Source organism: Micromesistius poutassou (assembly GCF_964030765.1).
Source record: "Micromesistius poutassou genome assembly, chromosome: 18".
In the NCBI taxonomy this organism is placed as follows: domain Eukaryota; kingdom Metazoa; phylum Chordata; class Actinopteri; order Gadiformes; family Gadidae; genus Micromesistius; species Micromesistius poutassou.
In genome coordinates this window covers 2808540-2831160 of record NC_140288.1, presented here as the reverse complement: position 1 = coordinate 2831160, position 22621 = coordinate 2808540, and the positions used below count along the sequence as shown (strand labels likewise).

The 22621-nt window shown below is 50.1% G+C and overlaps 1 protein-coding gene across 1 annotated transcript in view; it reads right to left on the bottom strand.

The window, feature by feature from the left end:
* Positions 1–847: 847 nt before the first annotated feature.
* nup214 (nucleoporin 214) overlaps positions 848–22621 on the bottom strand; it is a 38576-nt gene continuing 16802 nt past the window's right edge. Inside the window, 16 exon segments of the mRNA XM_084483003.1 lie at positions 848–1031; positions 2486–2519; positions 2921–3111; positions 5296–5554; positions 9472–9633; positions 10388–10604; positions 11584–11654; positions 14091–15800; positions 16542–16591; positions 16694–16772; positions 16994–17054; positions 19009–19054; positions 19647–19749; positions 20480–20647; positions 21835–21955; positions 21957–22171. Of these exon segments, the coding sequence (XP_084339129.1) occupies positions 995–1031; positions 2486–2519; positions 2921–3111; positions 5296–5554; positions 9472–9633; positions 10388–10604; positions 11584–11654; positions 14091–15800; positions 16542–16591; positions 16694–16772; positions 16994–17054; positions 19009–19054; positions 19647–19749; positions 20480–20647; positions 21835–21955; positions 21957–22171 (3524 nt within the window). The 3' untranslated portion in view covers positions 848–994.

Here is a 22621-nt window from a genome sequence, read left to right as displayed (position 1 = left end):
TACGAAGAAGAACAAATCCCTTCTGACGATGATTGTGATGTTAAAAGGCTTCCTGTTTGCTGCCCGGTGTCACATGCCGATTCATCACGAGCCAATTCTCAGTCTCACTTTGTGATGTCCAAGTGTGACTGGTGGTTTTCCCTGGTTGTGAAAAGTGGGCCGTTTGAATATTGCAGATTTAAACTGTTTTAGAATGGAATCGTAGAATGTTTCATCCATGAACAATGGGCAATTAAAAACGTTTGCAATAAAAGGCAGTTTCGAAATTGCTGTCAATTGTTGACAAAGCAACGTGTCTGTCATTATTCAACTAGGAAACCGAACCATAAAGAGACAGTTTGAACATAAAGTATACCTTTAAGTACGTAATAATATTTCTAGATTATAAAATATTCTATTTCCAATGGTATGACAGCAAGTGACATCTTAATTTACTTGAATGAAATACAATGATGATGCAAGTAAGGCTGAGTAATAATTAAATATGGTCATTCATCATCTTTGAATGGCATTGTGTGGTCATGAAATGAAGATAGACTCAGGATGGCCAGCGTTATGGTCTAAACACTGAGAAGATATTCTCTAAATGAGTGAGAGGAAAACCACTAACTTAAGTCTGATACTATGAACACGTCAATATAATGACCCTCAGTCTGCCCATTTAGAGTAGTATTTTAAACGAGTGAATTAGTGACACATTAGTGATTTGTGCTCTAAACATGAACGCCGATGACGAAGATAAACTCTGATTATTGGTGACCACAAGACGATCACCTTAATGAAAAACATCTACACATAACTCACATTTAAACCTTTGACTCATAAAACACAACACTACCCTTTCAACCACAAGTCATTTATTTTTGATAAAAATAAAGTTCGAAGTAACATGTTTACAAATAAAATTGTGTTGACAAATTACATAATTCAACTGGTTTCTGGATGCGAGACAGAATGAACTCCGGGTTTGACTGAAGATAGTGTTAGCCAAACGCTAGCTCCTCCAACTGGCAAACGTTTGTGCTGGCGATCTGTTGACACAAACAAAAAACAAACAGTGCAACAACATTAGATTCATATAAAAGGGTTATATTATTCAAGCTTGGAAACCTCTAGTAAAAACACACAACCACACACTTTTTTCCCAGATTCTCGACAAGATGAGAGGCCTTAAACATGTTTATTTTTGTTGTTTTCTGTTGTTTTCGTCCATTAAAGCATTTAAACGTTTGCCATTTAATGAAGATCACTAAAGAGAAAGTCTGCATTAGAATCCATTGTGTCGTTTCCCCGTGTCTTTCTGTGGCCTGTGGTTGTTCGCTTGGAATACTAATTACAGAGAGTAAAACTCATTTTACAAGCCGAGTCATATCACCGCTGCCAATCACCAGACCTCAGCACTGGCAGCGCAGTTGACTGAGTCATATAGCAGACACTTTTACCCTCAGGGACTTGGGGGTACACAGTCAAATCAAAAGGACAGAATCGATACTGGAGCCGTGACAAAAATACATAAGCCCTGCATGAGCAAGAGTAGCACGACAATCACAGAGTGAGGGGTTGACTAGGTGTGTAATGAGCAACAGGAAAACCCTTGAAACTGTAAAACCGTGGGAAACGGTAAAGACCGAGAGACGGGAGAAATCTGTCGGGTTCAAACATTGACCGGCCTGGCCATGTCGGCACGCTACCCTGAACACGTCTAGGGTAACGATAAGACCCCTTTGGGACATCACGACGTGTGAGCGTCCAACCGGCTGGAAGGAGATCATTGCCGGCGCTGTGTCCACTGGCAGACTGGAGGGGTTCTGCCCGTCGCATGTCTGAGTGGACACGCCCCCTTGTGATGTCACAAAGGGATAAGAGTTGGAAATGGCTTGTGATTGCTTATGGACCGGACACCTGGGAGGGTGAGATTGGGGGCCCTTTGACACGCACGCACGCACGCACGCACACGCACACACACACACACACACACACACACACACACACACACACACCAGGGTGTGCTGGTTCATGTGGCACAAACAGGTGAGAGAGTGAGGCCGTTTAGACAGAGAGGTGGGGAGAGAGAGAGAGAGGTGGGGCGAGAGAGAGAGAGACACAGAGGTGGGGCGAGAGAGAGACACAGAGACAGAGGTGGGGCGAGAGAGACAGAGACAGAGAGGTGGGGCGAGAGAGGGACACAGAGAGGTGGGGCGAGAGAGAGACACAGAGACAGAGGTGGGGCGAGAGAGACAGAGACAGAGGTGGGGCGAGAGAGGGACACAGAGAGGTGGGGCGAGAGAGAGACACAGAGACAGAGGTGGGGCGAGAGAGACAGAGACAGAGAGGTGAGGCGAGAGAGAGAGAGACAGAGAGGTGGGGCGAGAGAGAGACAGAGACGTAAAGCCAAGCTGAGGGAAACAATATGGCATATCCTGTAATATAAGAGTACATATATAACAACAAGACCCAAAAATATGCAAACACACGCAGTACTTACTGATCTGGGGACGCGAAACTACCTCCAGAGAATCCTACCGGAAAGAAAACACATTTACATCAAAACATCCTGCTCTTATTCATCTAAAAAAATGTCATCCTGTGTGTGTGAGGTCAACACAAACCCAACAGATGTTCACTGCTCTTTAAAAAGGGTGAAAAGTACAGAACACTAACGCAACACAACCACCTAATCCGTCATGACGTTACGTGTTCTGGTGGTTCGGATGTGCAGTGAGTGACCACTCAAAACGTTCAGTCAAACGTTAAAGTCAACACAACAGAACACTTGAAACACATCACCGAGACATGTGTGGTCGGAGCGCTGTGGCCCTCCGTCCCTTTACGTCATGTGGAGGTGCAGGTGAAAAATAAAAGCCCACGTCACAGGAGGGGGGGGGGGGGGGGGGGGGTTTGACGTACTGTTGGGACCCACCTCCTTGGGGCTGCTGCTGCTGCTGTTGCTGTTGTTGCTGCTGTTGCTGCTGCTGCTGCTGCCCCAGGCCCCCGAAGCCCCCCTGCGGGGCCCCGAACACGGGCGCCTGCTGGGCCAGGCCCCCGAACGACGGCGGCGCGCTCTGACTGGCTAGAGCGCCAAAGGACGGCGCGCTCTGGGGAGAGGCGAAGCTGTGTGGAGGGAGGAGGGGGGGGGGGGGGGGTGGAGGAGGGGGGAGGTGGAGGAGGGGGGGGGCACGGAGAGACGTGTTAACGAGGCGTTAGAGTCGACGAGCACTTACGACCGGGTGAGCCTGCTCTGTGAGTTGGTTCCTCTACGTGGCTTTTGGGGGGGGGGGGGGGGTTTGGGCGAGTGTGGAACCAGGGAGGGGGCGTTCCACACCCTCTACGGTGGTAACCGTGGTAACCGGGCCTTGGACTGAGCCACATGCGGGGGGGGGGGGAAATCATGAGCGGAACCCAAACACTGGAGGTGTGATGCTGGGGAACAAAGAGGCAGCCATGTGGACTCAATGACAGAAGTGGAATTCAATCTGGGATGTTTGAGGAAGTGTTGGGGGGAAAATGTGGAGTCAAGCAGAGATTTTTTTTTTTTGGGATCAAATCACACCGGTCCAATATGAGGAAAAAACGCGAACGTACAATCCTGAAATGAAGATCGAGAGCAGAACGGGACACACTCAAAAACAACACACGTTTTCTTGCGGTTAATCACGATTCACTGAATTCTTTAGCATCTGTTCAATTCAGCTACGAGCTGAATATTTTGTTTAGTTAGTCAGCATCTCACCTGACACTTGTCGACAAAACTTGTCAGGTGTGAAAATATATAACGAGGAGCCAAAATTACTGTGTGTGTGTGTGTGTGTGTGTGTGTGTGTGTGTGTGTGTGTGTAGGGTTATGTAATCCTGTCTACAGGATGCAGGTCCAATATCAGAATCTGAAGGGTGAGGGTGAGGGTGAGGGTGACGGGGGGAGGGGGAAGCAGAGAGCAGCTTAATCTGCACGAAGCAAGCCCCCCCCCCCCCCTCCCCCCCAACACACACACAGATTATCTGAGGGGAGTAATCCAGTGCTGCATGGAGCTGGTTGTTGGCCTCAACTCCAAACTCACTACAGTCTAGATCCCAGAGTCACATGAACTTCCTAGTCTTCCCATGCGACCTGGGTCCTGAATCTGATAAAATGCAATACAAATGTAATGTATTATTATTATTATTATTCATCACTGGAAGGAGGGGGGTCCTGTGTGGCTTCTCATTCCTCCTCCTCCTCTGGGGTTCTTACAGAGTTGCCCGTGCCAGAGGATTTAAAGCAATATTTCGCCCACTTTCCCAGCATGAGACACACACAAAGACCCTTCGTTAAAAAGGAAAAACCTGCACTACAAAACACCTTTGGTTGAGCCCTGTTCAGTGATGGGTTGAAGAGGCGGTTTTCGTAAGCACAACAAAATGAGTGGGATTTAAAAAATAAATGGATCACTTCATACGTAACTCGGCAGAGTCATGACATTTCCTAAAGATGATATTATTAAAATATTAACGTGTAAAATGAGAGATTGTCTTCAGGTTAGAAGCCCCGATGCTGTGGTGGGCCTGTGAAGCCCCCGGAGAATACACAGGGGATGATAGATATACTGAAACCAAAGGAGATAGGGCAACTCGTGTTCACCGATCCCCACTTATGGACCCTATTGTGACTCATCAGAGAGAATGGTGTACCCTCTGGAGTGTACCTCTCGAAACCCAGTAGCAAAAAAAGCTACTGGGTTTGATTCCCAACGTCCACAGCCCAACCCGTGGGCGTCGTGGAACAACATGTCTGACCCGTACCTGCCCTTCAACATCTAGTATCTGACGAAATGAGTTGGACGAAAGCATCCGCTTATGGTGTGGAAAAAATAAAGTAACAATTGAATAGTAAACGTAAATGGTAATAATAGTAGTGATTTGTTTTATAGTACGGCTGCACAGATTTATCGGCCGTACATCGGTATCGTCCGATGTTCGCCTTGTTCACCAACACCAGACCATTGACCACCGGGATATTCACACGAAAAATTATCTTTGTCATTTGGAAGGTTCATTTTATAAATTTATAGATGTTTCATAAATTTTGGTTGTTTCATAAATTTGTATTTTTGAATTTGTTCTCATTCATGGATAGTGTGAAGAAGGGCTGAAAGACTTTAAAACACTCATTTTTTGTTTCGAGTTTTGTAAATAACCAAAGAAAAAAACATCGTATTGGCTTTCAGCTAAACTGTAACGGTCGGTATCAAAAAATAAAATAAAATTAAAAAAAATCAGACACTAAATGTCAGTTGAAAAAAAATAAATAAGAGCTCTTACCCGAACCCTCCGACGTTGGAGGCCGCCGTGCCCTCACCAAACACCTTCCCCGCCGGGGAGCCCATGCTGGCCCCCATGCTGGCCCCCATGCTGGCCCCCATGCTGGCCCCCATGGGGGCGCCCATGGCCGAGCCCATGGCCGAACCCATGGTGGCGTTGCTGAAGGCAGGGGCGGAGCCAAAGGCTGCCCCGCCCCCAAACGCCGGGGATCCCCCGAAAGAGGGGGGGCTTCCGAAGACAGGAGCGCTGCCGAAGCCACCTAGAGGAAACGAATAAGTTAATAAATGAGTACATGTTGAACGATACTGGGTTCCCCGTTCCGTGGTTCTGGAGGCGTCGGATACGTCTGTCTAGCCTGGCTCCGCCCGCCTCCGTACTCAATTTTCATTTCCCTCCAGTACTACGTCTGGGTTTGCTGGTATATAATCGCAAGGTTTTCTGCAGCCAATTTTTTAGGCCGTCCAATCAGCAAACAGAGGGAGTGGCCTGAGAACGTTGACGTTGAGGTGGTGCGCAAGTCGAGAGTTGTAGTCAACGATTGGTTATGGCAGATCCAGGGTGGCTCTGGGGCAGATCTAATAGTTTCAAACTCCGACAGACGCCCGCCTTCAAGTGAGTTAACGGAGAAAGGCCAGACTCTGTGCAAATGAAGTACGAGACTCTGGTAGGACCGGGCTAACGTCGGTCCTCTTGTTACCTACTTAATTATTGAACGGGTGTACATGGTCAGGAGTCAATACTTGCTGAAATATTTTGACCTGTTTTGTGTTAACACGTGGAAATTAAACCCCCCCCCCGCCTTTCACTTCCCGGGGCCGGACCACGGGGCGGACGACAGCAGGGAGAGAAGGTGACCCTGAAGGAGAGACGCATCGCTGTGAGAGAGCGACCAGCAGAGTCCACGAGGTAGAAGGCAAGCTGCACTGCCCCGCTGGCCAGACAGAGCCAAATGATGACAGAGTAGACTCAATTATTAATAATTAAGAAAATAAAAAGAATACATAAAAAATTATAAAAAAAACAACAATGATATATTTATATGAAAAAAAAAGAAAAAAAGATTATAATAGCAAACAAAAATGATAAGGATGGAAAAAGAAAGTACACTAGTTACCAGATGTCAGACTCTTTCAATGACTTCTTCCATCCCACCTGGCTCCCAGGTGATGGTAATCAGAGAACAGGTGATATCAATCACCAATCAACCAGCTGGCTAACGAGCCGCGGCACTGCCCCCCCCGATTGGCTGTGCCGTCACAACAGCGGTTATGGGATCACAAGGTTACCATAACTACACCACACCGCAGTACCGTTTGATTAAGAGACCACAATAAGCTTGTATGATATAACGATTAATTACTCGGCCAGACAACGGCTTCAGAAGGGTGTGAAAAGGGGCAGAAGAGGCAAGGCGCTCTGAAATTACAGCCTGGTGAGCTGAGATCCTGCGGTGAATAATTGATGTACAGGGCGGTAACGTGATAACTAGCGCTACGTAAAGTGCGTAGTATCAGTAGACATCCTATACTAGGAGATACTACACAAATACTACAAAATTTCCTACCTGGTTTACATTCCTTGCCACACTATCAAGGAGAAACGACAATTATAAAACCCTTACATTATGTACATAGGCAATACAATTTTACTTCTAGAACGTTTGCCTTCTAGAAGAAGTCTTTAATTTTCTACAGGTTTGATTGCCATTTTACTGAAGGCTCAACATGAGTTGAGTTCTTCTTCATGGGGCCCCTGTTGCGACAGAACTGCCGTGGTAGATTACACAACTTATTTCTGTCCTGTTTGTCTGTGCCAACACGATAAGGTGAGGCTATCGCTGGTATAACTCCATACACACACTGTATACACTGTATACGAGGACAAAGGGTCATTGGCCCGGTCCCAAACGGAAGACAGCTGCGTGCTGCCTTGCTGTCTGGCGGCGCGGTGTCCCTTTGGAGGCGGCGTTTAGGTATGAGGTTACCTGTAAAGGAGACGGGGGACCGAGACGGACCAACCAAGGCAGCAATGGCCGCCCGGGGGACATCACGACGTCGGCAAAGTACCGACAGTTGACCGACGTCCGTCACGGCGCGCATTTCTTAAACGAGCGTGACAAATCCGGGACTAAAGTGTCGATTTCTCGGTCGAAAGAGAAAATCATGTAAAAAAAAAGAAGTCAATAAAAAGTAGCAGACTCCTCCGCATGCGGCAGCGGGCGTTTGTAGATACCGGACTGAGACGCGACCTGCCTCTGGACGCTGCCTGAACCAGGCAGACGTCCGGCCGTTTGGGGTCCAGCCCCGGGTGTCCCTGACGTGCTCACATCCAGTGGGTTCTTTTCCACAGAGGAGTCGTCCCTCCCAGGACAAAACACAAAGTGCTGCACTACCACTCATTATGGGTGTGCTGATTGGCCGCACCAGGGTCGATGGTCCATGGTCAACCCAGGGGACACCTTCCCTAGTTTAGGGCTAGCGTCCCGGAAGGGACACCACCCGTGTTTATCCTACGACGGAGCCTCTGTGAAAAGAGGCGATCGGTATATTATCGGAAAAATATTGAACTCAAGGCGCCTTTTTGCTTTTGATCGAACGGCACGCACATACTGGGGGTGTTGGCGCAGCACAGCTGGTGGTCTTATCTCTCAGACCACACACACACGTTAGGGGCCCCTCACTCCCCCAGAACGCTGCCGAGATAGGACCGCCGGGAGATAGACTTGCTAGGAGTGAATGCGAGAAACTCCTCACCCGCCCCCTCCCCCCCCCCCCCCCCTCCCCAGGCCTGACGACAGGATAGTGTAGTAGTCAGGGGGTGGGTGGGGGCCAAAAGGTTCTGGGTTCGAGCCTGTGATGGTTGTTTTCTATATTCGCGTATTGTCTTGCCATCCTGCCTTTCCCCAGAGTCGACTATTTATTGACCTTTGTGCTTGGTTCAGCCTCCTCACCAAGGAGCGGTATCGTCAAAATGTTAACCCTTATGCAGTGGTCAGCTGTCCCACCTTCCTCCTCAGAGTCAACCAATAATGTAACCTTCGTACTTGGGTGAACTGGTCACAAAGGAGAAGACATCCTCTTAGGCACTCTTCTCCTTGATAAGAACACAGGCACCTCTGTGTCTTGGGTGAACATTACTTGATTTGATTGACATCTGCGTATATGTGGGAAGGATCTGAAACGGTATATATAAATAACTCTGTCAAACCGTATTCTGGACTCACTCTGCTAGAGAGGAGTCTAATGTATGCATGCATTAAACCGAGGATAATTTTCTGCCAATTATTGTGTGCTTTATTTCATTGAGAAATCTCCATCTGTCCTAGATGCAATATCTGTTAAAGGAAATTGCCACGACAAGACAAGCCCCAATGTCCTCAGCCTCCATCTGTAAGCACATCCTTGAGCACGATGCCTATCCTATACCCGCTCATGCATTCATTAACGAAAGTATCCGAGTTCACATCAGGTGCCTTTGGACACAGGGTACCCTCCATAACTTGGCAAGTAGCTGAATTGATGCCGAGGCAATTTTCTCCGCCTCAACGCGCTTCACGCCAGACATTATGCAACCCTCCCCTAGCCGCTATAAAGGGCAAGGGAAAGCTCTCCTTATCATCAAGGAAGGAACCCGAAGAATCGCGTCATCCCCTCCTCCAGGGAAGGTGACGCCCGCTTTGATGACATCACAGGCAGACATAATGGCAGCATGTACGTAATGGGTCTACGGGGGGGGGGGGGGGGGGGGGGTGTAGACGTGTTGACCAGTGACTAGAAGTAGATCCTCAACATCATCAACAACAGTAGTAGTGGGGTTGTTCACACGTTCAGAGAGTGAGTGAGTGAGTGAGTGAGTCAAAGGCCCTGTCCCAATTCTCCCCTTTCCCCTTGATTTGAGCCCTAACCCTAGATTTTGCGCGTTCCCGCGAAGGGGTTAGGGTGTCCCGATACTTAAGGGAGCAAAAGGGGGGGGGCGTGCTGCTTTTCCCCTGAAAATCATCCCTACGAGAACGCTAGCCAGCTCGGGAGCTGACTTGCAGCTAAGGGCACTCAAAGCAAGTGGACTCGTCAAGGGGAGAGAAACGGGGCTGGGCCAAAGACACCTGTACAGGTGTGGTGTTAATGGGGCTGGGCCAAAGACACCTGTACAGGTGTGGTGTTAGTCAGGGGTGCGGACCTGGTTTGGTGGGGCTGGCGAAGGAGCCAAAGCCCTGGGACGCCACGCTGCCCGCCCCCGTGCTGAAGGTCCCGCTGGCCTTCTGCTCGCCGAACGCCGTCTGGCCGAAGCCAAAGGTCTTGTTGGCTCCGCCGCCGCCGCTGCCGAACAGACCGGCTCCACCTAGAGGATGGGAGGCACACGGCATGCGTTCTTTTACCCTCAGTTTGAAATGACGTTTAACCGTCAACGCTTTACTTTGATGCTTTCGTCCAGAAGCAGTTTATGCTAATGAAATATTCATTTGTGTAGATGCATGTCGTTAAAAGCGAAAGGGTTATGCGTCTTGGTCGTGGATGGTAGAACGTGGACATTGAGGATCGAACACAGGGAATATTTAATTTTTACACCTGGCTATGCCACTTTATCGATACCGGGTATATGTGAAGTACAGGTGACGCTTGCCTGGTCACGGACAATTCCACTATGCAGAATAACTACAATAAAAACAACTGAGTTTGTATCTACTGCCAACCATAAACTCTATTGGAACAATATCGGTTCCATGCTGCTCAACTCCTGAGCTACCTAGCTCACCTTTACGCCACTTTATAACAGTCGACACCTGGATAAAAATGTCTGTTAATACGTTTACTTTTCACTCTATGCTGCATCCATTTATACCTTAGTTATTATTATATATTACAGTTCTTATATTTTTATTTTATTCTAATTATTCATGTCCAGTATTGTAGTTTTATTTGTTAATTTAGGCTTAGCTCTCTTACTTGCGTTTCTTTTATACTTTTCTTTATATTGCACTGCTGTAGGAGCCTGAGACTTAAGAACTTCATTGTGAGCGCCTGCGTCTGTAATTGTGGCGCACGTGACAAATAAAACATCTTGGATCTTAAACCAGTAGGGGGGGTCTTCCTACCTGGCTGGGCGGGCTGGCCGAAGCCCCCGGCGGAGGGGGCGCCGCCGCCTCCGGGGGCCCCGAACGGGTTCTTGTTGGCCGCGTCTTCGCTGGGCTTCCCGCCCAGGCCGCTGAAGAACCCGCCTCCGGCCCCGCCGCCGCCGCCGCCCGGGGCCCCGGCGGAGCTCGACCCGAACAGACTACCGCCGCCGCCGGGCTGCTGCTGCTGCTGCTGCTGCTGGGGGAAACACAGCGTTACGTTTGAGTTGGTTTGATGTTCATCATAGACCGCCGAAGGTTCCCTCGGTCAAATGTCTATGGGAAACAACATGGGGTTTGTGAATGATCGCACGTAGCAAACTCTGTAGGTGGCGGAGAAGTAAAAGCTGCGTCACGTTTTGAACTACACACATTTTCCGTCTAGTTTCGACTGGCTTTTTGGATCGTCTGTGCCGTTAAAAGTAGCATTTATAATCGTTCACTACTTTAACGACGCAGACGATCCAAAAAGCCAGTCGAAACTAGATGGAAAATGTGTCTAGTTCAAAATGTGACGCAACTTTTACTTCTTTGCCACCTACAGAGTTTGTTATGTACGATTATTCAAAAACCCCATGTTATTTTCCATAGACCGAGGGAACCGGAGCCTTGGAGGCGGGACTTGTTCTTCAGAGGTCTATTGCTTTATTTTGTCATTTATTAAACAGAACCATCCCCAGCAGCTGTCAAATACTAGCCTGGCTATTGCCAGACCAAGCTCAATGGTAGATTGCACGTTCGTCTGGGAAAGCTGCTGTCATTTTCTCCAGCACAAGAGGTGTGGACGGAGACGGGCGGAGTTAAAATGACTCTGTACACAATTGGCTGCTTGCCGTCGCTTCCCTGTCGTCCATTGTGTTAAACCAGCCAATAGCGCGCCAGGGGGAAAAGCCAGCTTGGTGATTGGCTCCCGCAAAAAACGTATCGAAACTGGAAAGGATTGCATTGCTCTTCTCCAGACCCTTTTCTGCAGGGCGAACTCAAATGGCCGGCAGAATGGGCGGGGCTACCCATTCTAGTCAAATACCAGACACCGTGCCATTCAAACACACGGTGTCGGACGGCAGCAACCAGCGTCCTATTGAATCAAGTGACGTTATGGGTGGAGGGGGTAGTGGTGGTGGTGGTAGAGGTGGTGGTAGGGGGGCGGTGCTGGGGGTGGTGGCGGTGGGAGGTACCTGGCCAAACACGCTGGCTCCACCGCTAGGCTGCTGGCCAAACACGGAGGGGGAGGAGGAGCTGCCGAACGCTGCGGGGAGGAGAAGAAGAAGAAGAAGGGTAAAGCGGGTCACAGAGACAAGCAGAGGAACGTGGTGGAGAGGCCTCAGCCTTAGAACCAGCTGTCTAGTATGTTTGAAGGGGTGATATTATTCCACCAGGTGTGAGTGTCATTGGCCATTACAAGCCGTTTGAAAATCTGCCTTTTTTTTTTGTGTGTGTGTGTTTTAGTGACATCCCAAGTGGGAGTGTCCACCTAGATGCATGATGCATAGAATGAGCAACATTTGCTACAGTGCACCGGGTAGGCCGGTAGACTTGATCTATCCAGCATACGTCTCGGTGGACACTCCCACTTGTGATGTCACTAAAACAGGAGGAAAAGGCAGATTGGCTTGTAATGGCCAATGACACTCTAACTAACCCTTTAATACCAAGTATAAAACAAATAGCAGCAGTCGGTCGACTTGTATTGATCAGCAATATCATGCCGTTACTTCCTAGGTGATATCAAATGTGTAGTTGCCGTTACATTGTGCATAGAGTACATTGTGTATGGAGTATATGCATGTATTGCGTGAATAATCCACAAAGATACACTTTTAATGTTCTCCCACAGTTCAAGCACCCTGTTTGCAGTGAGCGCTGCCTCTGTGCCGCCCCAAAGCTAATGAATTGATTTTGAGGCTCATTCAATTTCTTGCTCATTAATCTATCGGCGCCCTGAGATTATGAACTGGAGAGGACGCCTGGGGTGGAATGCAGGGGGGGGGTTATCCTTACAAGTTATCCTTGAATTGTGCATCTCAAACTTTATTACTGCATTAATTATGGAGAAAACGGATCAATTTGAATATGAAGCTGACGCGGTTATAATCTTGTTAGCCCCCAGACGGTCCCGAAAAAAAAAGAGTGTACTATTGGTGCCTTCACGTGCTATGGAAATAACGGTAAATACCAAAAGCCGATGTGAAAATTGCACATGAATACCCCCTCACGTCGCAACTTCCACTGGAGAGCTCGTAGAATATTTTTGATCCACGAGCTGGCGAGATGAGATAACCTTTGACCTTTTCAACAGTAACAGGTCAGGATCCGTGGGTCCGCCGTGTTTCATTTCACTACGACAACAAAAGCACTTGAACACAACGCAACTCGTCATTTCCAGTTCTCAAATGGACCACTGTGACGTAACAGAGTGGAGAATGTCAGAATTGAAACACGCGGGGACCTCGCACTAACGGTGAATCCGTTTAAAATCGGAAAACAAGGCGAGGCGTGGGAGAGTCACTCCGTTACTATTACAGACCGTCAGCTGTCTTCACCGCCACACCAAGGTTAAACTCTCTCTCTGTGTGTGTGCGTGTGCGTGTGTGTGTGCGTGCACGTGCACGTGCGTTAAATGGAGCGGGGAATTCGAGGAATCTTGGGGAATGGAGGAGCCACCGCCCCTCCCCTCTTTAAGAGCTCCGGTCTGAACCAAATCTCACAGCAACTGCCGGCGCGGGCCGCGAGACACTTCATCCACCCGGCCCTAAAGCTGATCCCAAATCTAATACGCAGGCCTATTTTAGGTCGGCTGCCCCCACGTCCCTCTAGTTGTTAGGGCAGATGTAATAATAGTAAAAAGGTTAATAAATGTTTAATTTATTTGACTTTCCGCCCCCCCCCCCCACCCTTAGGTAGTTAGTTCAATTTGTTCTACATTTCAATGTTGGACTCTATTATTGTAGTTTGACGCTTCAATGTCGGCCTTTATTTTTGCAGTGAGAGTTCATATTGTCCGTTATTGTAGTTCTACATTCCATATTGGCCTTTGTTATAGTTATCAATTCCATACTATCCCTTTTTGAAGTTTAACATTCTTTAGTTTAGGCCTTTAACGTAGCACAACATGATATATGAGCACAATTATATAGCACGCCGAGCTTAATGGCGCACTGATAAACAGATTTTTTTGCCGTGTCAAAAAAAGCGGTGAATTAATGTTAATTAGTCGATGCATTCGCGGCGAACCACGGCCAAACATGCATCGAGAAAACACACGCCCTGAAGTCTCTATGGGGATTAGTTATAAGGGAATATAAAACTGTGAGAATCAGAGGAAAAGCCAGGCTAAGCACCCCTAACACAACGCCGCGTAATAAATCCGGTGTTAATACCGCAAGGGTTCACCTCCGTTCCTCTGGGTGTTGGCATTTATATTGGCTCATGCCCGCTATTGCTCTGGCTGCATGAGCCTGGGGTCCATACAGGAAGCGCTCACTCTGTTTTTTTTGTTGTGTTGGGTGTTTGTCCTTTGAAGCGCAAAAAAAAAAACGGCAGAAATAAATTGTGCTCGCCGGGCTCCAATAAACAATCCCCTTCTGTGTTTTTGCGCCCCTGGAAATGCAAACCCCCCCCCCCCGCCCCCGCCCCCTGCCCCCCCCCCCCGCCTTCAAAATCAAACCGTCCTCACGAGACTCACCGGACGGCTGGCTGAAGCTGAACCCGGTGGAGGCGGTGGTGGTGGTGTTGCTCCCAAACACGGGCGCGTGCCCGAACCCGGGGCTGGGCTGGCCGAACGCCGGGGCCGCACCCTGCCCGAAGGGCCCCGCGCCGCCGACGCCGCCGCCAGCAGCAGCGGCGGGCGAGCCGGCGGCCACCGAGCCGAACGAGAAGGAGCTGGCGTTGTTGGCGGTGGCCGCCCCGAACAGACCTCCACCGCCGCCGCCGCCGCCGCCTGTGCCCGCGCCCGCCACCGCCGGCGCCCCGCCCCCCGTGGCCATGTTGACGACGGGAGCCGCCGATCCAAACGCCGGGCCCCCGAAGGAGAAGCCCCCGGGGCCGGTGGCGGCGCTGGCGTTGCCTGCGGCGGCGGCGGCGGGCTGGTTGAACCCGGTCGCCTGGCCGAAGAGGGACTTCCCGAAGCCGGTTCCGGCGGGAGCGCCGAACGCCGCCGAGCCGAATCCGGTGGGGGCCGGGGCGGAGGGGTCCGCGGCCAGCTGGCCGAACACCGCGGTGGCGGCGGCGGCGACGACGGCGGCGGCGGTGTCGGTGGCCGGGTTGGTGACGGTCGGGGTGAGCGTGGTGGTCGTCGCCGTGGAGACGGTGTTGATGTTGGGCACCTCCAGGAGGCTGCTCGCCGTTGTGGTGGCGGGGGCAGCGGGCGGGGGCTGGGCGAAGATGGACCCCGGCTTGGTGGAGGCTGCGGCGGCGGCGGCGGTGGCGGACGCCTGGTACGACGGCGGCGGCGGCGGGGGGGAGGCGGCGGCCTGGGGGACGGGCTCCAGCGGGGCGGAGCCTAGGGCCGGGTCGGGCCCCGTGGCGGGCGCCAGGGGTTCTCCCGTGGGGGCAGCGAGGAGGCCCGGGGCCAGGGGCTGCGGGGCCTCGGCGGCGGCGGGGGCGGGGGGGGTGAAGTAGGCCGGGGGAGGGGGGGCGGGGGAGGGGGAGGGGTCCGGCGACGCCGCGAGGACGGGCGTCGGCGGCGTCGGGGCCTGCGGCGGGGGGCTCACCGCGGGCTCCGAGGCGGCCGCGGCCGGGGGGGCCGCGGGGGCCACCTCGACAGCAGACGGAGGGGGGGCCGGGGGGGCGGGCGCCGAAGGCTCCGGGTCGGCGGGCGGGGGCTCGTCGGGGGAGTCCAGGGGGCTGGTGACGGCGGCGGCGGGGGCGGCGGCCAGCAGGCTGCTGAGGGACGTGGGCAGCGCCGCCGCGTCCGCCGACAGCTGCGGGGCGGAGAAGCCCAGCTTGGCTTGGCTCGAGTCGGGCGGTCGGAACACGCTGCCCGAGCTCGCCGTCACGGGCCCCTTGGCGAGGTCGGGGGTGGGGCTGCCGCTGCTACCGCCGCCGCCGCCGAAGCTAAACTGCGCCGCGGCTTCGCCGAAGGAGAACTTGCCGTAGGCCGTCGCCGCCGCCGCCGTCCCCCCTTCCTCCTCGCCCTGGCACACGCGCAGCCCCGAGAAGCTGCCCAGCGTCTCGCCGCCGGCGGGCGCGAGGGCCTGGGGCTCCACCACCCGGAGGGCGGGCGTGGCCGAGGAGGGCCGGGCGGGGTCCCCGGACACGTTGGGCGGCGGCGTGGATGAGGAGGTGCTGACGCCCAGGGCCGGCGAGCTGGACTTGGAGGCGAAGGAGAAGGGCTCCTCGCCGGCCGAGCCGAACACGCTCTTGCTGCCGAAGGCAAACTTGTTCATGTCCTTCCCTGAGGAGGAGGAGGAGGAGGAGGAGGAGGACGGAGAGGGAGGGAGGGAGGGAGGGAGGGAGATGTTGTTAGGGGGCAATGCTGGGGGATTCATCGGTGGTTCAAAGTCTTTTGATTTTTTAATCCCATCTTTCCTGTATATTGTGGTTAGGGAGGCATGACTTGATAATGAAATGATATGGCATGTATATGGCGCTAGTAGCTCAGGAGCTAGAGCTGGTAACCGCATGGTTGCTAGTTCAATCCCCGGCTCCCCGGAGGTGTCCCTGAGCAAGGCACCCTCACCCTAACTGCTCCCGCCGAGCTGGCGGTCGTCCTTGCGTGGTTGACTCCGCCGTCGGTGTGTGTGAAATGTGTGCATGAATGGGTGAATGTCAGGCAATATTGTAAAGTGCTTTGGATAAAAGCACTCGCTATATAAGTGCAGTCCATTTACCATACACGGCATTCGATATCATATCATATCGTACTGCGTGAAAGTAAGTAAGCAGTGTGGGAGTCATGTTTGAAACAAACACACGCACTAAAAACACGCCGTTCACCACCATGGCATTCAAATGAACCCTTGTATACGCCTTTGTTCGATGGACTATCAGCGTATTAGCTTGTGTGTTAGCCATAGAAACTAGGCTTGTTTTGAAGGACTTTGGCTTGATGGTTCAAAGCTCTCATTCAATAATAAATAAAGTACACCTCTGTCAATCTGCGACGTTTAGTAGGTAATAAAGCTGATGTCGTTACCTGTGCTGCCAGATCCCTGGGACACCGATGTAAAACTGAAACTTGAGGACCTGCAGATAAACAAATATGCTTAGACCCACACAGGAGGACTGAACTGGTTCTTTACATGCCCTGCCCATTTGCTAGGTTTCATTTCATGGTAATAGACTCACCCCGGTGTGAAGGAGAACGCTTTACTGCCGCCTTGCTCAGCGGCGCTGGGCAGAACCACAGGTGTGTCCGTTTTGGGCCCTGAAATTAGACCAGAGATTATACATTGATAAACATCCACAAAAAAAACAATGACATATATAATATAGATATATATGTTGATACATATATAATATTCTATCTATACAAAAGAGTTGCAATGCCGTCCATGGGGTAGCATTAACATGAACAACATTGCTCACACAGTACATCAATATGCATGTGTGTTTCGTGTGCATATGTTAGCATGCGGCACTATTTACCAAACACAAAGCTGGAGGCAGCGCTCTCCGCAGGCACCTTGAAGACGCCCTGCGCAGGATTCTGAGGAGACAAAAACACACAGCGGGCGGTTTAGAGAAAGGTGGAGGAAATGACAAAGCAAAAAACGTGTTCAGAGATCTGTGAGGAAAAACAGACAGTGTTCACAGCCGCGTCGCAAATTACGCAGACGCCTTCACTTTTATCCTTATCGCTTGATGCAGATTAGCATTTAGAATGTATGCGTTTAACATTTTGGGCTATAAATGTACAAACACAGGTAGCCACAATAAAGGAAAACAGTGTGTTGGTGTGCAGTGTTAGTACCTATGTTACACCTTATTCCTATGCGCGTCATGAATAGAAGCATGTTCATCATGCACAGTTAACCAGAGCCTAAGGCTTGAAGATAAGCAGTATTTGAATATTTAGAATATCAAAAGGACCAGGACACACAAACTTTAAAAATGCTGATCAAGGAAGGTGCTCTGTTATTAAAGCAAGGCAAGATCATTTTTTGTAGTTTGCATCGATTTAAAAAGGGGAAACTACACGAATAGCAAGCATTGCACCCACTGTAACAAAGTTATTTAGCGTAGTGATGGGACACGACCATTCAATTGAGTCTGGTAAATCCTATATGTGAGTGAGCAACATATCACAATGGCCAATCACATTCAGGGATACAATGGCCCGGGCTGGTTCTGCCCACTGGGTGCCAAAAGGAAAAACCAGCGTGCGAACAAAAGATATCAGAGTGAGTGGAAAAACCCTTTGGGTGCACGAGAGCAAAAAACATGCCCAATATTACGTGCACGCTCAACGAATGCTCCTTGCAGGCGGTGTTATCTGCTCAAATGAGCAGAGAAATACTGTGTGAACATTTACATTTAGGGGGATTTTGCTGACGCTTTTATCCAAAGCGACTTACAACCATTCATTCACACACCGACGGCGGCGTCAACCACGCAGGGCGGCCCGCCAGCTCGTAAGGAGCAGTCAGGGTGAGGGCGTCTTGCCTAGGAGGAGCCGGGGGGGGGGGGGGGGGGGGGTCAAACTAGTAGCAACCTTCTGGTTACCAGTCAACCCGCTCTACCTCCTGGGCTACTGCCGCCAGTAGCGAACGCCAGTTAAAGGGCTCGCAATAATCATTTGTGTGCGCACCGAGTATCCCTGCGATTTCTGGCAGAGACGTGCCGCCATAGAGACGGGCCCTGGATACCTTCCAAAAGCCACCGCTACACAATGCGGATCCAACGTCTATTTTGTTATTTTACACACAACATAACAGTCTCTCTCTCTCACCCCCCCCCCCCACAGTATGAATGGCTCCCCACCCAGGTGAGAATTGTACCACCAGCTCGGGAGGGTAGCCAGGGTATTTCTCACCCCCGCTGCGAACACGTTTTCCCTCCGCTTCCCTTAAACACGGGGCCGTGTGTCAACAGAGTGCGAGCCGGGCCTGGGCCCCGCTGCACAGCCCTGCACATTGTGGCCGTTGAGTCCCGGGTTTGGCGAGTCAGCAGGCACCTGGATCATACGCTATGATGACCCGTAAGTTCGTGTTTTCTATACCGTGAATGCTAGGACAGTTTGAATTTAGGCCATTTGATGCACGTCAAGCAATTTATTAAGGGGGTGTTAAACAAATGTGTATATATTTTTATTACACCAATGATAATAATAATATAATAATGAAAAGGAATAAAACTAATGCTTAGAGTTGGAGTGTTGGTTCTGGGATCAAACCTGTATGTCCAAAGATGTCTAACCCCTTCCTAATGACATGTACCATGAGTCACTTTAAACAAAAGCGTCTGACACAGCGTTGAATTGTCATTGTCTGCGCTATGAAACGGCACACTGATCAGGTGACACTACTCTGTCGATCAAAAGGGTGGCCTTTAGTTCTCCTCAACATGAAACAAGTTGGGTTACTTTAGGGCTGCACACGGACGTGACTGAGAGGGTGGAAAGATGACTCAAAAGGAAGGACGGAAACAGAGAAGGTACGTACTCGCTTGGCCTGGTTGGCCACGGTGGCAAACCCCTGGGCTGAGGAACTGAGGAGGCAAAGAGAGGAGACATTAAATACGGTTCAGGCTTGTGAGTTTCAGCGTCAAAATATTTATAATCTAAATATATAATAATTGAATAAATATCTTTATTCAAAGATTACTTTTTTTAATCAAATACAACAATAACATTTTATTTAAAAATAATATATATATATTCCATTGCCTCTTGACAGGCACTGACACGATCTACACATATGACGAGAAAAAAAAGAAATGACTTTTATTATTAATTATATTAATCAAATGTGAATTATTTAGTTGCATTATTCAATGGTAGTTTTTAGTCGAGGTAGAATGAGGTGGTTTTGTCTGAATACTTCCAACACTTTAAACCAATGCCATTGGTCAATAGGCCAGCGGGAAGAGGTTTAAAGCGATGGGATTGGTCAATATGCCAGCGGGAAGAGGTTTAAAGCGATGTGATTGGTCAACTACAGAGCTTGAAGAGGTTTAAAGCGATGTGATTGGTCAACTACAGAGCTTGAAGAGGCTTAAAGTGATGTGATTGGTCAACTACAGAGCTTGAAGAGGCTTAAAGTGATGTGATTGGTCAACTACAGAGCTTGAAGAGGCGTACCCTATGACAGTTGACAGAGGCACGTTGGAGCTCTTGTCCTTCAGCTCCTGAACGTTGACCACCTGGGGCACCGTCTTCAGCGTGGACTCAGTCAGGGACCCCACTGAGAACACACACACACACACACACACACACACACACACACAGGATTGCGTGATGATTAAAAATGTCATGTTAGATTTATACACAAGTGTGTATAAAAATGTCCAGTACATGAAAAGGTACAAATCAAGTAACACAAATCAGGCACCAAACCAAAAGTGGGAGTTCACCATTAACCGTCTTTGTCTCCCCCTAGTGACGGACATTTGGTCCTCCAACATTACAGACTTTTAGACAGACTCTGCCTAAATAAGCAGTATTAGATCAAAGAAGTTAACGTTGCATTCTATACTGCATGAAATAAGTCCAACCTTGCCTCAATCAGACTATATGGGTGTGCAAATGAGTTTGCCTCGTTGGGGCTATCCGCTTCATTAGCCAATCATATGTGGTAATGGTGTCCCCATCTACGCATCGCAAATCAGCTCTTCTCCTGAAACTGAGCTGAGGAATTCTCGTGCACTTTTTAAAAAGGTGACATATCATACCACCAGGTGTGAGTGTGATCAGCAGTAACAAGCCGTTTTGAAAATCTGCCCCTTCTGACATCACAAATGGGCGTGTCCACCTAGACGTGTGACGGACAGATGAGCGAACGTTTGCTACGGCCCCACTGGGGAAGGCTGGTGGACTGATCTATCCCGGCACACATCTAGTGGTACGACAGGTCACCTTTCAAACATTCACGATCCGCCCGCTCCGATAGGGCCGCAGGAACTCATGATGATTACCTGGCTTCTGATTGGCCATCTGCCTGCTGAAGGCGGCCCGGGCGGCGGCCTGCTGGGCGGGCAGGGCGGCGGGGGCGGCCTTCTCCGCGGGCGGGGCCCCGTGCTTCACCGTCTTGGTGGCGAGGGCGGTGCTGTCGGCGCCCACCAGCAGCATCTTATTGGTGGGCACTGGAGCAGGAAGTGGACGAGGTGTGTGGAAAGTGAAAAAAAAAAAAAAGTTTTTTAAACACCTTTTTTTTAATGATACGATTTGCAAAAAGTTGAATCATTTGTTTTCAAGACCGATTTTAAAACATTCACGTTTTATTTTTATTCCTCCCTCAACTCCTTCATTTTTATTTTATGAATTGGCTCAAAGCAAGGTAAATAATACATTACCGGTGTCAATTTGAACAAACTAGAATAGACCTTTTAGTTGTGTTCGGATTACCATCAACAAGACAATGAGCAAAGAGATAAGACAATCGCTGATGAGTCAGCATCACTTTTACAAACTTTTCACTATCACCATGGCATCTCAAGGCCTGTAAATTGAGATTTAGAAAAGGTTTTGGGACATTTCCCAGATCTTCCATGGCCACCCTGAACAAGTGTCAATCTGGGGACCACAGTGATAAACTACCGTTTATCACTGATAGGGCTTCTGGACGTCAGAATGCATTATGGGACTTTTTGTTGCCAATGCCACTATATTGCGAGGACTCACGAGAGTTGCAGTACTGTAAAATCCTCGAAATAAATAAACTGTGACCTAGGCTAATGAACACTTTGTTTTGCATGTTTGCATGAAAAAAATACATTACTAAAGAACGACCGAAATACCACTACGAGTTACACACAGCGGCATTGGACAACAAAAACCTTGTCCAACGCCTCTATATCCCAAAAAGGGTCATTGTGTTTTGCCGTGGCGATGTACAAGCCCTATTAACCACTAGTCGGCAGTCCATCCTGTATCATAGCATAGAGTAGGAGATCATGACTGGCCTAAAAAAACAGTGGGAAGGTTTTTACATCCACAGTGCAGTCTATGTACCTGGGCATATTCATACCTGCAAACTCATAAGGGTTGGAAAAGGTGACAAATCCCCATCAATCAGGATTGGTGACCGGGGGGGGGGTGGTGTTACGCAAAAGCCGGTGAGTTACGCAAAAGCGCTGTAGTGGCACAAGTGACCTTACGCATCGCTGATTATGGCCGTGCATGCGTACTTGCGTACCAGTTATGTGCACTAGGGCAATATGGCTGCAAACTGTATCACGATATAAGTGTTTCATATCGGTCGATATCGATAATTATTTCTACATATACTGCGGGGGGGGGGGCAGGGCCAGGTGCTTTCCTCCACACGTACCTGGGCACACGATGGGGCTGAGGACCACGCCCATGCCGTGGGTGGCCGCCAGCTTGGAGGCGGGCGTGGACTGGAGGCCGCCGAAGCCGGGCTGGATGGAGGCGGTGCGGACCACGGCGGGGGTGGCGCGGCACGGCGAGCACGGGCAGCGGCAGGGGCAGGGGCTCGTCCTCCAGCTCGTCCTCCAGCTCCAGGTGGGCGGGGTGGGGCTCCAGGTAGGAGGGCAGGGGCGGGTCCAGGTGGGCCTCCAGCGACGGCGAGAGCGAGGAGGTGGAGCTGACGTCGTCCAGGTCCTCGTAGTACTTGGGGGAGAGGAAGGCCGAGCGGGACAGGTTGGCTGAAGGGGGAGGGGGAGGGGGGGGGGAGGTACGGGGGGAGAAAGTTTGGAAGTTGGCGGAGAAAATAGTATTTTTTTTTTTTTTTTTAATCAGGGGGGTTAGTGGGGGTAATTGACTTTGTTAATGATTGGTAGAGCGGAAAGTGATTTATTGCCACGAGGGGATTCACCCACACAAGAAATATATCGGTACGTCAGTTTACAGAAGAAACACCAAATAAAACCTCTCTTTTACTCTAAACTATTGCATTTTATTATTACATTTTATTGTAGGACGATGTGAAGCACTTTGAGTATGCCCCGTGTATGAAACATGCCATATAAATAAAGTTACGTTGCCTCTTTTCAACATCTGTTTTTAAGCAGTGTTTTTTTTTTGTGTTGTTTTGAGAGACACTGTATTCAAACAGCATGTTTCAACAGTTGGTGAAACATGGCTGAGAGGAAAAA